Source organism: Protomyctophum parallelum (genome assembly GCF_964188405.1).
Source record: "Protomyctophum parallelum genome assembly, chromosome: 20".
NCBI classification, from domain to species: Eukaryota; Metazoa; Chordata; class Actinopteri; order Myctophiformes; family Myctophidae; genus Protomyctophum; species Protomyctophum parallelum.
In genome coordinates, this window is record NC_139718.1 from 19,509,259 (window position 1) to 19,525,589 (window position 16,331).

Here is a 16,331-nt window from a genome sequence, read left to right on the forward strand (position 1 = left end):
CTTTAAGGTATTTTAATTCAGATTTAAAAAATGTCATTTCATTTAAAAGTAAATCAAACCAAATAGCCAATTTTGACCAAGTGATGCAGTCCCCAGACACTCAAAGAAAAAGACGACATGGACATTTTGGGCTTTGTCAAAAACATTATTTTAATAGAACTGCAGTTATATACAGCGGGACACAGTGGACCAGTACGTGGGCTAAATAACCGAGTCAGTGGATGTGAACAGGCTCAAAAGTACAGGGGGAGGTGATGATGAATGGTAGTGGGAAATTACACTGAATTGCCCTGGGTTATCATAAACATTGCACTGTAGCAGCTACAGTGTATCACAAACAGCATCTTGGTCCAGAGGTTTGTAACTCTCCAGCCTCCTCCCCCCCGGAGGAAGAGGTTCCTCCACAAATCCTTAGCAGAACACAAAACAAACGGGAGTGAACATTGGTGACGCAGAACTCGAGACGAAGTGAGTGAGTAGCCTTGATATTTTTAGCAGTTAAGGCGGCCCTGAGGTAAACCAGTTGGGAGGCACTGTTTGAAATCTGTCAGCTCACAATGACCTTAGATTCTGCTGGAACGTGTATAAAATGCACCAACAAGTTACTGTCCCACTCCCCCCTTCTTTGAATCTACCGACATGTCTTTGTCCATTCCTCGACTATTATTTCAATACTTTTCGCCTAATGCAAGTTCAGCTCAATTGTTTATCATCCTTTTTTATTCGCTGTCAAATCAATCAATGCTGCCCAATGTTCAATGTCCAACCAATGAACACTTGGCAGCATTGCTGGTAGTTTACATTTCTAGCATCCAGGCAGTGTCATTGACCTGGCAGCAGGATGTCAGAGTGATGGATCATGGTCGTATACTCTGTGAGATCTTGTAGCAAATGAAGAGTACTGCGAGTGTGAACTGTGATCAGAATGAAAAAAGCAAAAGGTGTCAATATGAATAGAATCACATATAATAGTCAGGGGGAAAGGTTCAGAGCCCCATACCCGGGTGGTGTGCTAAGAGCGCAAAAAGCGCAAAAAGATGATACATTTTGGGGGTAGTGATTTATTCCATTTAAAGTCATAAGTGAGGCCCATAATATCAAATGGTGACCCGAGTCATGGGAGTAGTTGGATGGCGATTTGGGGGTGGCATTTTCAACCTATTTGGAACTATAAAAAAAAGAAGCTTTACATGACTCATGCTTAATATTCCTCCTAGATGTGCCCTTTGTATCTGGGTTGATCCGTCATCCATATATCCGCTTGGTCATGGTGACGGCAGAAAAATGGCCGACCATGTGTCCTCAATCCCTCTCAGAAAGAGCCATGAGGTGAACGTCGATCTCGGTCTCTGACAGAACTCTGCAGTGCACAGAAACAATGATCCATTCATTTATACACACATTCCATTTATACACATGAAAATGCACAATTAACAAAGTTAAACCCCCTTTTCTTTCCAATGCATTTAAACAAAATCATTGATCAAGTAAGTGAATAGATCTAGTGCTCTACCGACTGAGATACCCAGATGTACATTTTAGCAATATCAAATAAAATAAATATTGCCCTCAATAATATAATTCTGCCAAGAACCTGCTCAGCACTGCATGCAATGGGCTTCATGCTACATTTTGTTTAGAATGTAATCAGTCCATTTTACATTATTGTTCTATCTATATTAACAAGAGAGAAGTTGTCACCTGGCAAAAGATGTGCGCTTTGCGAACTAGCCAATGAAAAGATGTGCGCATGAAAACTGTTCGCAACCCCCCCACCCACCTCCCTCTTTGGCTGCTGTAATATGATCTCCCCTATGGATCTCCCTCTCCGGCGTCTCCGCACTCCGCAGAGAAACGGATAGTCGCCTCACCATTTCGCTTATTCCTTCTAAATCTCTGCATTTAAAATATAGGTCGCTCAGCGAATGTCTTAGTTACATTAACATTGTGCTTATAAACTACTTGGTTTGTTCCTAACTACTACGATTTGACAGATCGCGTTTGTTATTTCGCTACTGCCAGTACTTCTGATTGCACGCACACACACACACACACACACACACACACACACACACAACTACCCCGTGTCCCACACACACACACACACACACACTACCCCGTATCCCCCACACACACACAACACTGCCGCGCGGATTTAAGCTGTCAAGCCATACAGCATTGTCATATTTAAAAGGCGCTTTATAGCTTCTCTCAGCTCAAAGCGTGTATGAATAAGGAGATAAATGAACAGCTGACGTAGGTGTGAGAAGACGTCAGCTGTGTGTGTGTGTGTGCGCGCGCGTGTGAGAGGGACGATAAACAGTCAGCAACACGTTATATTTCTACTTCTACTAAAGAAAGAGGCAGCGATGGAGCCATAAGGCCATATCCATAAATTCGGGGACATAAATTGCGCAAAATACTGTTAAACATGACGGCATCAGCCTGCTGCATCCTCCTAGCTGTTGTGTGCTAAGCTAAATCACATCATACAGAACCACAACAGTCAACACGGCTCTGACCAGGGTTGCCACATTGACTGAGAGGGAAACAAGAAACCAAGTCTATGAAAATGTTAACAGGCCAGATCAAGTCAGAAACTGTCAAACATCATTGTCCAATGTTGTTTTAGAGCAGTGGTTCTCAAACATTTTCATGTCATGGACCACTAATATTCTATATATATATATATTTATATATATATATTATATATAATATATATATGTACTATATATATTTACTATATATACACACCGGTATATATACAGTGTACACAAACCGTATATCTAGGTGTGCCCCCAGATTTTTAGGCTATGAAAAGTGTGCCCTGGGACAAAAAAGGTTGAGTTAAGCGGTGCCCAAAAGGTAGATCACGATCTCGGCCAGCGCCAAAAATGCTCCCCGACAGCATAATCGGAGCAAATACCGGGCAGTGTGTATGAGCCATAACGTGTTGACTACACTACACTACACTAATAAGGACACATAATAATAACTAATAACCCATCCGTTACTACATGTGGAGTCAACTCCCGCAATTTCCTTCTTCCCATGGTGCGCGTAACTAAGTAAGTAACTCTGGGATGAGCGGCCGCTAAGCGGCCGCGGAATTCTAGTATCCTATATGGGTGTTTCACACAAAAGTACTTCACTTAATGCATGCCGTGGAAAAGTCCATTGTGTTGACAGACAAAAAAAAAGAAAAAAACACTCACTTGAATGTGGGTTCTTTTGTAGTGATGAGTCCAACCTCCAGATCGGAGGGCTTGAAGTCGATGGACACAACCGAAGACAGACAGGAGATGGCCGTCTGTAGGCGGGGGTAGAAGACAAGACCAATGAACGACATGCTACGCATCGCACAAGACTATTATAACATGCATTTATTAGTTCAAGTGAACACAAGTGTGCATATAATACTGTATATGAACCCATTGCATATGGGTGTGTCTTTCTCTTACCTCTATGGTCTGTTGGTAGGTCCAGTCCAGTTTCTTCTTGACCTTCTTCTCCAGGAAGCTGGTGGCTTCAGTTTGTTTGACTCCGGCTGCCGTGGCCTTGAAGCCACAGTAGTAGCCGGCCGGATCACACTTATACAGCTGAGGACCCATCTCCTCATCCATGCCTATCAGAATCATACCTACGGGGGGAGGAACAGGGTATGATACAGCTGAGGACCCATCTCCTCATCCATGCCTATCAGAATCATACCTACGGGGGGGGAGGAACAGGGTATGATCACACTTATACAGCTGAGGACCCATCTCCTCATCCATGCCTATCAGAATCATACCTACGGGGGGAGGAACAGGGTATGATAGTGGGAGGAAACACTTATACAGCTGAGGACCCATCTCCTCATCCATGCCTATCAGAATCATACCTACGGGGGGGGAGAAACACTTATACAGCTGAGGACCCATCTCCTCATCCATGCCTATCAGAATCATACCTACGGGGGGGGAGAAACACTTATACAGCTGAGGACCCATCTCCTCATCCATGCCTATCAGAATCATACCTACGGGGGGGGGGGGGAACAGGGTTATACAGGGTTAACTTATACAGCTGAGGACCCATCTCCTCATCCATGCCTATCAGAATCATACCTACGGGGGGGGAGGAACAGGGTATGATAGTGGGAGGAAACAAGTGTGAAACCTTAAAGAAGAGCTAGGCGATATATGGAGTTTCCCCATGTAATGGACATGACAATTTCAACGATGACATTATATTTTCATATCAGTCAAGGGTGTAAAGGAAACGACTCAGCATGAATAGTGACTCAGAATGGGCATTTGTGAGGTGACCATGCAGGACACTAAACATGATCCTTCTGTGACTATGCATAATAGTAAAAGCAAAGAATCAAGGTTTATTTGTCACTATTCATACAGGCACAAGCAGCAAACCTTTAGTGTGGCAAGAATCTGCAGAATTGCTCTACTGTAGCAACACCACAATAACAATGATATGAAAAGGAAATTAGTCTCTATGTTACCTTACAGTATTTTCTGTGGTCAAACGAACACGTTTTGTGGAAAGGCAAAACGTTTGGGGCAGCGGTGGCCGAACGGTTTGCGGAGCGGTCTCGATATCGGAAGGTCGCTAGTTCGTATCCCCGGACCGGCACGTTAAAATTACCACCGTAGAAGTGCCCTTGGACAAGGCATTCAACCCCTACCATGAAATGTTCTATGAGCAGGGCCTGGCTGTAAACAAGTTCTTGAGCTTAGTCCAGTTACCCTGGGTAAACATAGTACCTTTCCTTTCCTTTTATCTGCATTACGCTGCTCAAACATCCTTCAACAACAGTGGCTCTGAGGACACACACACACACACACACACACACACACACTTACAGCATCCTAGTGGTCTCATTTCAGCGTTCTGTGTGTAGACTTGGGAGATGTCAGCCATCCGTTTGCACAGCATGTCCACGGGAATGTCATAACCATACTTGTACTTCCAGTTGGCCGCCTCGTACCGTGCTCTCTGGACCTGAGACCTGCTGTCAGCTGGACGAGAGAGAGAGAGAGGGGAAATGGACACTTAAACACCTTACGTACCGCCAGTCTGCACCGCGCAGACTCGCCGTCAGACAGAACGAGGAAGGAAAGCGCAAAGCCGGAAGAGGGAATGAGAGAAAGAGACGGCAGCTTTGTACACAAACACATGTGAATAGAATTCCATTATACCATCACCACAAGTAACAACTGAGCTGTTGTACAAGGGCTATTTGCAAGAGTCCTGGACTACCCCTGGAGGACCTCTTTAATGTAGCACCATGTGACATGACAATATGAGCCAATGCATTGATGTGGCTCCATGAATTGCCAACTGTAGCGTTCTAGGGTCTTGCACACTAATTAACCACTTAAACCATATAATACACCACGTTGACCGGGGTCAACCAGGGCACTATACAGCAGTGGTTCCCAAACATTTTCATGTCAAGGACCCCCAAATTGACCCTAATTAGCCCACGGACCGCCATTTGAAAAGATTTGCCAGGGACCCCCATAAGAGAATGTTTTTATGGCTGTAGCAGTGATTCTCAACCTGTTGAATTCCAAGGACCTCCGGTTTGACATGCATTAGTCTACGGTTTCATTAATGGCATTTCTATCTCTGGGACCCCAAATTTATATTGTAAAATCAATGTAATTTAACTCTTGAGAGTGTACAAATGGAACCAAATGGACCCGTTGTGGGTCTGTAACTCTGAGAGTGTACAAATGGATCCTAAGGGTCCAAACTAACTCCCCCAAGGTCCCCTGGGGGTGCCCGGACCCCACTTTGGGAACCACTGCTATAGAGCGTCGCAGTCCCGCCCCCTCGAGAGACCCGGAAAAGAAATCGCCATTCATTTTCCTCATAGGCATTTCTTAAAGAATTTATTTAAAGACGGTTACGCCGCGGACAAAGCCAACTCGGATCGTGACAAATCATGACAATGAACACAATATTTTGGGCCGATCAAATCATTAGAAAGAAGAAAATAAAGGCAGGAGACAACACCATTGGTTTTGTTTTTCTTCTTATAAATTATTTGATCGGCCCAAAACATTGTGTTCATTGTCATGATTTGTCATGATCCGAATTGGCTTTGTCCGCTGCGTAACAGTCTTTAAATAAATACTTTAAGAAATGCCTATGGGAAAAATGCATTGGGATTTATTTCCTGGGCCACTCGTTGTTCTGAAAGGGGGAGGGACTGCGACGCTCTATAGAGGGCCCTTTTATTTTGTCCCTCTACACTAAACCCTGCTGCTGAAAATAGTCGTTCTAGTTGCCATTTTCTGTGAATGTTTGCACGAAGATAGAGCAACCCTGCAGGCTTCAAGTTGAGTCTTTTTCTTTCAGGTTTTATATTTTTGAGGCTTTTTTCCTTTAATGATAGATAGATATATAGTAGTTTTGACAGGAAAGCCTAGGTGTCCGGACCGCTAGGCCAGCCCGGTCTAGGCTTTAAGTTGTTAAGCCATATTTTATAAGTTGTACAACAGTGTCATGCTGTGAAAGTAGTCGATCCACAAGCTCAGAACATGCAGAATCAACTTGTAGATCTTCCATCTTCTACATAATTTGACATTTTGTAGGATATATTTGATAATGATTACTTGTGTCCATCATTGAGAATCTGGCAAGGAAATGGGAAAAAAATGTCTTTGAAGTGGCTGGAAAACTCTGAGTCATGGCGCAGTGTTTCACTTTGCTCCGTCCATTCCACGGTGACCGTCACTTCCCAGTCATAACACGGGTAGCATGTTTCATGATGCTTTGAAATCAGATAGCCGACACAGCCTATCTGACTGTATCAAGTACTGGAACGCGATACGTGTGTGCTGCTGAAAGGAGTCTATGTGCTAGACTAATATTACTGACTCAATTTTATCTTGGACTGCGAAAGGAAAGCCAGACATTTATAAATAGGACGGAATTCCAGCTCCTAATTTGAGGCCATGATAAACAAACCACCCGGTGAGGTAATGCAGATGGACAGCAGGGGTTTCACGGCTACTGACTTCCACCAGTTTTTAATAATATTTGTCAACTAGTGAGTCGTCTTTTACCTATAATAAGAGGAGTAACAATGACCTTAAAAGGGAAAAATGTACAATGGTGACAGTAATCCAATACTTATAGTAGTAGTATAGTAGAGTAGTTGACGAGATGGTGAGATGGAGATGGACAGGCTTACCCATAATTATGTGGTTGCCACTTATAATTTCGTTGTACATGTTACGACAATAAAGATCTATCTAGCACATTTCATTACAGATGTTTTGACTGTTTTTAATGCAAAGCCAACTAGGGTTGCAACTATTCATTGAATAAACTTGGAGCATGTTTGTTAAATATATTTGTTTTTGAATTGTCACCCAAAATAATAATACCTTATATAATGTCATACTTGGTTGTACACGTTATAGCGCAAACATAAATAGTGAAAATAGCCGATCTACAATCTTACAATTGTAAGCTTGTGAATCTCACAATTGTGACTTAAAATTCGGGAAAGCATCTGTGTCACTTTAGATTGCTTTGGCTATTCAAAAATAGCAGATATACAAGCTCACAGCGCGTCACTTCGTGCCACACTGCGAGCTTGTACATCTGCTATTTTTGAACATTCTTGAACAATCCTGAAAGAACTACTGGTTCAGAGGGCATTTGTAGAATCGGCTTCAGGTCTATAAACAAAGCATAGACAACAGCATAGAGTAATAAAAGGATAGCGACTGAACCGGAGCGATAGCCCCACCCCAGCCGCTATTCATTTCAGTGGAAGATGCTCACCGCTCAGTGGCGTTTTGAAGCACACGGATGAACGCTCTACTTCCGCATTTGACACCAAATTTTGGTGGTCAAATGCAGAAGTGCAACAGAGCGCTCAATGTTAAAGCCCAGCTTCATGGGGTTTCCCGGTCATGAATCCACGGGTCTGCCTGCAGTTCACGCTCCAACCACTAGGGTCGAGTGCTTCAACGCTGGAGAGCCTCCCTCTTTTACATTTTTATCCCACGATTTTGTAACCCAGTTTTCTTTTCACCCAGTGCCAATTATCTAATGTAATCCTGGGCGCTACACTTCCTCTGCCAACCTGGGGGGGCAGCGGACTGACCTCATGCCTCCTTCTATGCATGAGGAGTCCAAGCTGCTTCTTTTCACCTGACAGAGGGGAATTTCCCCGGCCGGACGTAGCGCGTGGAAGGGACACGTTATTCCGACCAGTTCCTTTCCCCTCCATCAGGCGCCCCGGCTGGCCAGGGGGAGGTAGTTTTAGAGACCAGGATTACGGCATGTTTTTGTGAGGGTATCTACCCTAGGGGACACGGGGAGAACATGCAAACTCCACACAGAAAGGCCCTATCGCCAACCCCCGCCTCGGGTATGGGCACTGATGACGTGGAGGAGGGAACACGCCGCCAGTGCCCACATTGTCCCCAGCGGGAATCGAACCCAGGACCTTCTAGGTGTGAGGTGACCAACTGTGCCACCGTGCCGCGTGGAGAGCCTCCCTTGGGACTTGGTCAACAGTGTTCCACCCCATAAACCCAACCCCTCTATTTCCCCTCACGCTTTCCCCCCCGACCTCATGACCTCACGTGCAGCGTTAGCCTCAGCTGAAGTACGGCGTCAGAACTCACCAGTCATCCCAGACATGACACAGCCGATGTTCTCCGTGATTCTGAACAGGTGTGTGACCGTGGCGGCATCCAGCAGCTTGTCCTGACGGAAGACATGAAGACGGTACAGTAAACATCGCTGTGTTGTTTTTTGGCAGCAAATTTTGATTTTTAGTTTTAGTCATAGTCTCTTGAATAGATTTCATTTAGTTTAAGTCACATTTTAGTCACTTGGAATGTCTTAGTGTTAGTCTAGTTTCAGTCGATTAAATAACATAACATTTTAGTCGACTAAATCTACAGTTGATTTAGTCGAACAAAATGTATTTTGGCGGATGGCGGGCCTTGATGCCGTCGTAATGACCGTTTTCTTCCACTTGCTGGAAATAGCTGATCTACAAGCTCACAGCGCGTCACGCGTTGTAAGCTTGTAGATCGGCTATTTTCAGCATGCAACTAATTGAAAAAGGAGAACAAGAAGGCAGCTCAGACGATTTAGGCCCTTGGTTTATTATCTTCTTCTTCGTGTCTGGCCATCTTCTATATCACGTCTTTCCAGTGGTTGGCGCAGGCGAGTGCAGCGGCATTTGGCCCGGCCAGGTCATCTCCAGTACATTGTGGAGCAGAGATACACATCATGTCAATAAAAAGTGACAACATTTCGATGTGTAAGTTACATCTTCGTCAGGTCAAGATGTAACTTACACATCGAAACGTTGTCACTTTTTATTTGCACCCAGTTATAATAAACCAAGGGCCTAAATCGTCTGAGCTGCTCCAGTGCCTTCTTGTTCGCATGTTATCTGTCCTGCTTCTGAGATGCACCAGACTGGCCTGCTATAGGCTAGAGGCGCGGTTGGAACTCCCTTCTACATTAATTGTAAAATTACTTAGTGGATCTCTTGTCCACTAGTCCCTTCCTAACATTTTAGTCTAGTTTTTATTTGTTGACAAAATTGTCAATATATTTAGTCTTAATTTTAGTCATCATAGATTAGTTTTTATTTAGTTTCCATTTAGTTTGTCAGTGGAAAAATGTAGTTTTTCGTTTTAGTCAACGAAAACAACACTGCTGACAGGTCACAAACACACGCGCCTCACCAGTGCGAAGGGGCCACGACTAGGGCCTTCACGGATTACGACATCTTACTTGACATCAACACGTCCATATCGCCCCAATTTTAGCTGCAGAATTCATTTTAAAGGTGATTGTATTCGTGTATAAATCTCTACAGTCTGGCCCCCCTCATATCCATCTGAACTTTTGCACGAGATTATACTCCAGCCAGAGCATTGAGGAATAGAGGTGCATGCATAAAGTCAAGTGAGTGGCAAATTGAGTTCAACTTTGTTTAACGCAATCAGATAGGACTTTTCTTTTGGATGTATGGGCTGTCAAGGCCAGCAAGTAGTTTTTTGCCACTTGGTAGGCGTTCCTGCATAACTTCCATAGCAAAGGGCAGGCTACAGAGTCTATAGCACGCTCTTCACCATAAGTAGTGCCCAGTCTATTGAGGCTTTCTTCAGTCTTATTTCTTATCAATGGCCTTTGATCACACCAGAGGTTTTATTGAACTCATTTAATTTCAAATTGTGTCAACACAATGCTTTTGTTGACGCTTTGATTTTACAGCAGCTGTGCATAGCACTTGGGTCAATCTCGATTGTTTTAAATGTGCTCTATAAATGTCATGAAGCTTGATTTGATTGTCACTCAAATAATTGTGATTAACAAATTAATTGTGTTTCCGTCATTGAACATCGGATCATTCAGTTTGGCTTTATATCATATACTGTATGATTATTTAATTACATCATACTTATAATTGCGATTGAATAATCTCAATTAATCGCGATTAAGTAATAATTGTAAAAGGCCTACTAAGAGGTCATCAACACACACCTCTCCAGTGTCAAGGACCCATGACCGATGCAAAAGTTTCAGGGAATACAGACAATATTGAGGAGAGTGAATGAAATCAAATCATTGGCCGTACAGCAGATAAACAAATCACGTGAAATTCAACACATTTTTCCCACTCATAAACGTGAATTCAATTTAGCTTTTGAGAATGACGACTTTTTTGTGATATGGTACATTAGTAAAACCGCTATGCATCGTAGGCTTGGGCGATATTGATTTTTGGATATCGGTATTGATACCGTGAATAATATCGCGATTATCGGTATTATCGATTATCAGCCTTTTTAATTTGGCTGGAACCCGAAATGCTGCCAAACAGCAGTATTTCCAGATGTTTTTTTATGAACCAACTTGCTAGGACTCGTTACTCTCACCGGCGCCATGTTTTGTTTACTTTCCTGGGCGGAGGCGGTCCGACAACGCTGTTGTCGCCTCGTTGCCGTAATTCAGCGTCAGTGCCAGTCAATGCATGGACACTAAGTTATTAGGCAAATTATAGTCGTTTAAAATGAAATACTTGTAAATTCATCACACAGACACACACATACAGTTATGTAGATGTTTATTTAAAAGAAAATCCATATTTACATGACGATAAAATTATGATATTGGGTATTATTTTCGATATTATTCGATATTCGATTTCGATATTATTTATATAGTCCACGATATTACCGATATTGATTTTAAATATCGCGATAAACGATAATATCGATATATTGCCCAAGCCTAATGCATCGTCATCAAATTACTTTCCAACTGAGAAGCCAGTGGCCGATCATTTGCAACAACAAGGCAAGCATAGCTTTGCAATACAAAATGGCTACATCCAGAGACATCAACAATATTTCATAATCATCTTTCTAACAATTTGCTCTTTATTGTCTCAACAGTGATCACATCACACAATGACTGTCTACATTTTTAAGTTGCCTCTTTCTTTTTGGTTTGTTTTCAATGAAATGTTGGAAGAAAAAATAAAACACTCTGTAGATTCAACTTGCTTTCAAAACGTTATCATGGGGCTATAATTACAATAGAGGCAAACCCATGGTCAGGTTCAATTGCAGTAAGTGCATTGCAACCAGTGTTGCAATGCATGTTTGACTACCCTTTTTCACTGACAAACTGATTAATAAAATTAAATATATTGACAATTGTCAACAAATAAAAACTAGACTATGTTAGGGTGGGACTTTTTTTTTTTGCTAGGTTGCATTCTGAGCTTCTCAGCTTGTAGATCGGCTATTTTCAGCATGCAACCAAAGTATAAAATCTACTGTTGATTTAGTTGACTAAAATCTAAAACATTTCAGGTGAATAAAATGTGACTAAAACTAAATTTAATTTTATTCAAGACTATGACTAAACTAAAATCTAAATTTGGACCAAACCCTGGATACAGCTGACCTCTTATTAGTGATCTATGTTAAATGCTTTTCAGGCAGCAGGACTGGAAAACTGGAAGTCGAGTCATTCTTTCATAAATTAATCAGATATTAATGTTTCAATGTGAATGCGTTTATTTTTCCAATGCCAACTATGAACTAACTAAAAGGACCTTTCTGCTCAACTTGATCTTTCTGTCAGAATAATTTAAGCGATGCTCTAAGATGCAATCATTTGACTAAATCAAATAGCAAATGCCAAATCAATATGTTTGAGAATCCCGTCTTGATGAATTTCCTGTGAGACAATGGAGATGCAACACATTTCTCTGTTGAGGTTGTCAGAAAAGCAGAATGAGGAAATGTGCTGGCTGTTTAACAGCTGAGTGATTGGTTTTACATGCAAGTCATGCATGTTATTTCAACAATGATGAAGCAGTCAGGTGTGAACAGACATCATCAGGCCAAACAAAGTTAGATTAGAATTTTGATAATGATTGATTACTACAGGCAAAAAACATTAGATTAGAATTAAATTAATTGCTCAAATAACTACTACTACTATTACTAACTAATGATTATATTAATTACTATTATTAACAACAATTTAACTAGCCTAACTGAACCCCAAACACCAGTGGTGACAGACGTCTCACCTGTGTTAATAAAATGTTTGGATTAACCCATTCTGACCTGAGATCAGATTCAAAAAATGTCTTCTACATCCTGACAGTTTTCTGAAAAAGCTATGTTTCTATGTCAGTCGTTCTTTGATTTTTCAAAAATAGCAGAACTACAAGCTCGTAGCGCGCCACTCGGTGGCGTGCTATGAGCTTGTAGATCTGCTATTTTTCAATAGCTAAAGCATAACGTAATGCTAACACCAAAAGGGGTTCCCGCCCAAAATGGGTTTTAACATTCATTAATTAAGTGTATGGATATGTATGTGTGTGTGTGTGTGTGTGTGTGTGTGTGTGTGTGTGTGTGTGTGTGTGTACACTGACCGGGACTTTCTTCTGTGTGACGACCACAGCGCAGTCCTTCCCTCTGATAGCTACAGAGGTCATCCCTCCCTGGTTGATGGCTTTGAAAGCATACTCTGGACACACAAACAAAACAAAAGCATTGGAAGGCAATCCATCCCCTATTATTGCTCCATTATAGTCCCCCACTTCTGGTACATGATGATCATGACACGCCGCATTTCCTCAATGTAATAGAAGTAGGGTCTACGGGTGCAACAGTTAATCAAAGTCCAAACTCTGTCTAACCTGTGCCGTGCATGCTTAGTTATGCTATGTATGATACTATCTTTATCTGCTGGAGGTAGCAAAGACTGTAAAAACTGTAAAATGTTGAGGTTCTTCTACTTCCCTCTGGGAGTAACAAGGATGGAAACGAACTCGTACATTATGGACAGGGCATGTCAGGTGTTTTGGGGATAAAGCCAGAGAGGCCAGGCTGAGATGGTTTGGACATCAAAACGATGATGCTTGCACGCTGATTTGTTGTTCTACTGCTAGATCAGATCTGAACAATTTCGTTGTTAGCGTCTAACCTACCGACCCACTTCTACACCCTTGTTTTTAATTGATCTTTTATTTTTTGTTATTCATGTCCTCACTGTATTGCATTACTGCTCTTGTTTTTTAATGTTTATGCCTTGCTTTTGTTTTTGTTTTTTTCTCCATTGCTCTGTAAAGCACTTTGAGCTGCATTTCATGTCATGAAAGGTGCTATACAAATAAAGTTTTATTATTATTATTAACATTAAACTGCTATGAAAATACTGAAGAACAATATACAGTCATCGTTATGTACTAATACAGTAGTTCTCAACTAGTGGTCCGGGGACCACCTGTGGACGGTCTTTGAGGGGGTTCCAAGTGGTCCCCAGCTAAATGATGGACAGTTGTAAATCAAATGGACCCTTATCTTTAACCGGGAGTGTAACATGAAATCAGATGGACTATACTGTATACACTCTCCAGAGTAAAATAAATAATTGTTAAACTTTCCTGTTTTTGGCTATATAGAAGTGTATATTTGTAAATGTTATGATGAATTGAAAACGGTGGACCCAGCTCGTGTAAGTGTAATGCTTTATGGTGTCGTCCACTCGCAGTTAACAGTTTTGTATTGAGTTGTGCTTGAGTTGAAATGTACTGTAATTCTGCAAACTGCTAATAAATACTTCAATCAAAAAATCTGCATTACATATGGTGATTTTACAAGAAGTCTACACAATTAGAGAATGTAGTATAATTGTTATTTTGACTTCTCTCTCCTATGGTACCACACACACCATCAATAGTGCAGCATGGAAATGTGGACATTTAGTTTTGAGTAGCCCTGGTCCAGTGCGTTTAATAGTGCGTCTCTCTGGACCAGGGCTAAGTTCTGGGTAGCCCCTTTCGGGACCCTACGTAAAACTTTTTTGATATTTTGTTTAGTTTTACGTTGGGTCCCTGCTCGCTAGTGTATTTTCGTATGGAAATTCCTAAATGCGGATGTGGAGATTCTCTCTAAAATAGGACCCGCGGCATGTGACGCCATTATTTTCCTTGAGTTATTCTGAATTCGGTAACTTTAAGTAGCTATACATCCCGGTGCGAATATCTCCTGTGGCGCGGAAGCCGTTAAGTATTTTTAATCTTTGTTTGACCGATTTGGTCGCTTTATTTCTTCTTGTTTGTTTACCGTTTATTGTACCGCCTCCCGGTGTGCGGTTGGCTTGTGAGGCTACGTCCCTGCCTCTGATCTGCTGTGTCATAGCTATAGCGCCACTAGCTAGCCAGATAGGCGGTACAATGAGGTGTCAATAAACAAGAAGAATCCAAGCTTCCAAATCGGGCAAACATATATTAAAAATACTTAACGGCTTCCGCGCCACAGGAGATATTCGCACCGGGATGTATAGCTACTTAAAGTTACCGAATTCAGAATAACTCAAGGAAAATAATGGCGTCACATGCCGCGGGGAGGCGTTTTAACATGTAAACATGAGCCAGTAAATGTTTTAATCAGGTGGCATGGACGACGTGGAACAGGACCCAATGCACTGGGTCGAACAAATGTCAGAAACTTCAGTAGCATTTGGGTTCTGCTTGGAGGGCTAAGTTCTGGGTAGCTGCGAGGCTAAATCTCATCAAATGGTGGTCCGTGGAGCTCAAATGCAGAACAAATAATAATGGCCCCTCGATATGAAAAGGGAACTTGAAAACCAACCACTGTAAAAATTCGTTGTTTCTCAGATTCGTTTAGCATCTGCTGCTAGCAGCAGATGCTAACGGCTAGCCCGTGGAGATGACAGAGCAGGTTCACTTGACGTATTTATATTACTGACCGACTTGGTAGAGCCTTCCCTCCGGGGAGAAGATGGTGATGTGGCGGTCGAAGCCTGCACTGGAACCCCGCGACATGACGCTGGAAAGACCGCGGCTAGCTGAACCGATGTGGAAATAAGATGAAAATGTTTAAAGTCTGCTGCCTAACAACACAAGACAACCATGGAGAAGCGAATGACCCTGGAAGTGATGATGAGATGGAGAGGTTTCACTTCCGCTGGTGTTGTGCCAAGATATGATACGTCAGAATGTGTGCCCCTACGCTACAATATTGTATTATAATGCCTTTATGAGTTGAGTTATTATGGCATATTTTGTGTCCTTGTCAGAATGTGTTCCTCTGATCCCCTCTCTCTGTCACTGCATATCATATAAGCAAATGAAGTTAAAACCGTATCACTACTTTATGTTTATGATAAAATATTTTGTTAGGGTTTTATCTAAACTGTAAAACAATGTTTTAGTTTAACCACTCTGTAGGCCTACTGCATTATGGAGAGAGACCAGGTAGTTTAAAAAAAGTAGTAACTAAAAATGAACACGATTTAGACTCTCGTAGAGTTTTTTTTTCGCATAATAGAGTTGTGGTGAAAACCAGAATAAGCCTTTAAGCTTCAGACCTTCCAAATCAAACGATGACCCACCTAATTCCATTTTTCCATCATATTGTGCTAGTAAGTCTGATATTGATGAATTGAATAATTATTATAGGACAATGGAAACAAGTTCCCACTGTCCCCAGGACTTTTTTTTGTTATCCTTTTAGTCAAAATGTCTGACTGTAGGCCTACCTCATGCTGTTTACATTTCTATCTAATAAAGTATTATATCAATGGATCAGAGAGAATGTTCAGTGCTGGTATTGGAGGAGGAACACTGATAGGGATACAACATTGGCACCTGACTGAACAACTGTTCAATCAAAGGGCCATACAATCACACAACGGGTTAGGTTAATTAAACTTAAACTCAATTTAGAAAATATATATAATATACAGTATATGATACTAGATAAATAATATCACAAATAAAATAAACA

At 41.8% G+C, this 16,331-nt stretch overlaps 1 protein-coding gene across 1 annotated transcript; it reads right to left on the reverse strand.

Moving 5' to 3' along the window:
• Positions 1–130: 130 nt before the first annotated feature.
• On the reverse strand, positions 131–15,467 carry LOC310877909 (proteasome subunit alpha type-6-like). Its single transcript, XM_083791905.1, has 7 exons — positions 15,292–15,467; positions 12,950–13,044; positions 8,655–8,736; positions 4,863–5,018; positions 3,462–3,640; positions 3,216–3,310; positions 131–1,360 (listed from the first exon to the last, which is right to left on the reverse strand). Exons 1-7 carry the CDS (start codon positions 15,365–15,367, stop codon positions 1,303–1,305), a joined length of 741 nt encoding a protein of 246 aa, XP_083648031.1. The 5' UTR covers positions 15,368–15,467; the 3' UTR covers positions 131–1,302.
• Positions 15,468–16,331: the final 864 nt, after the last annotated feature.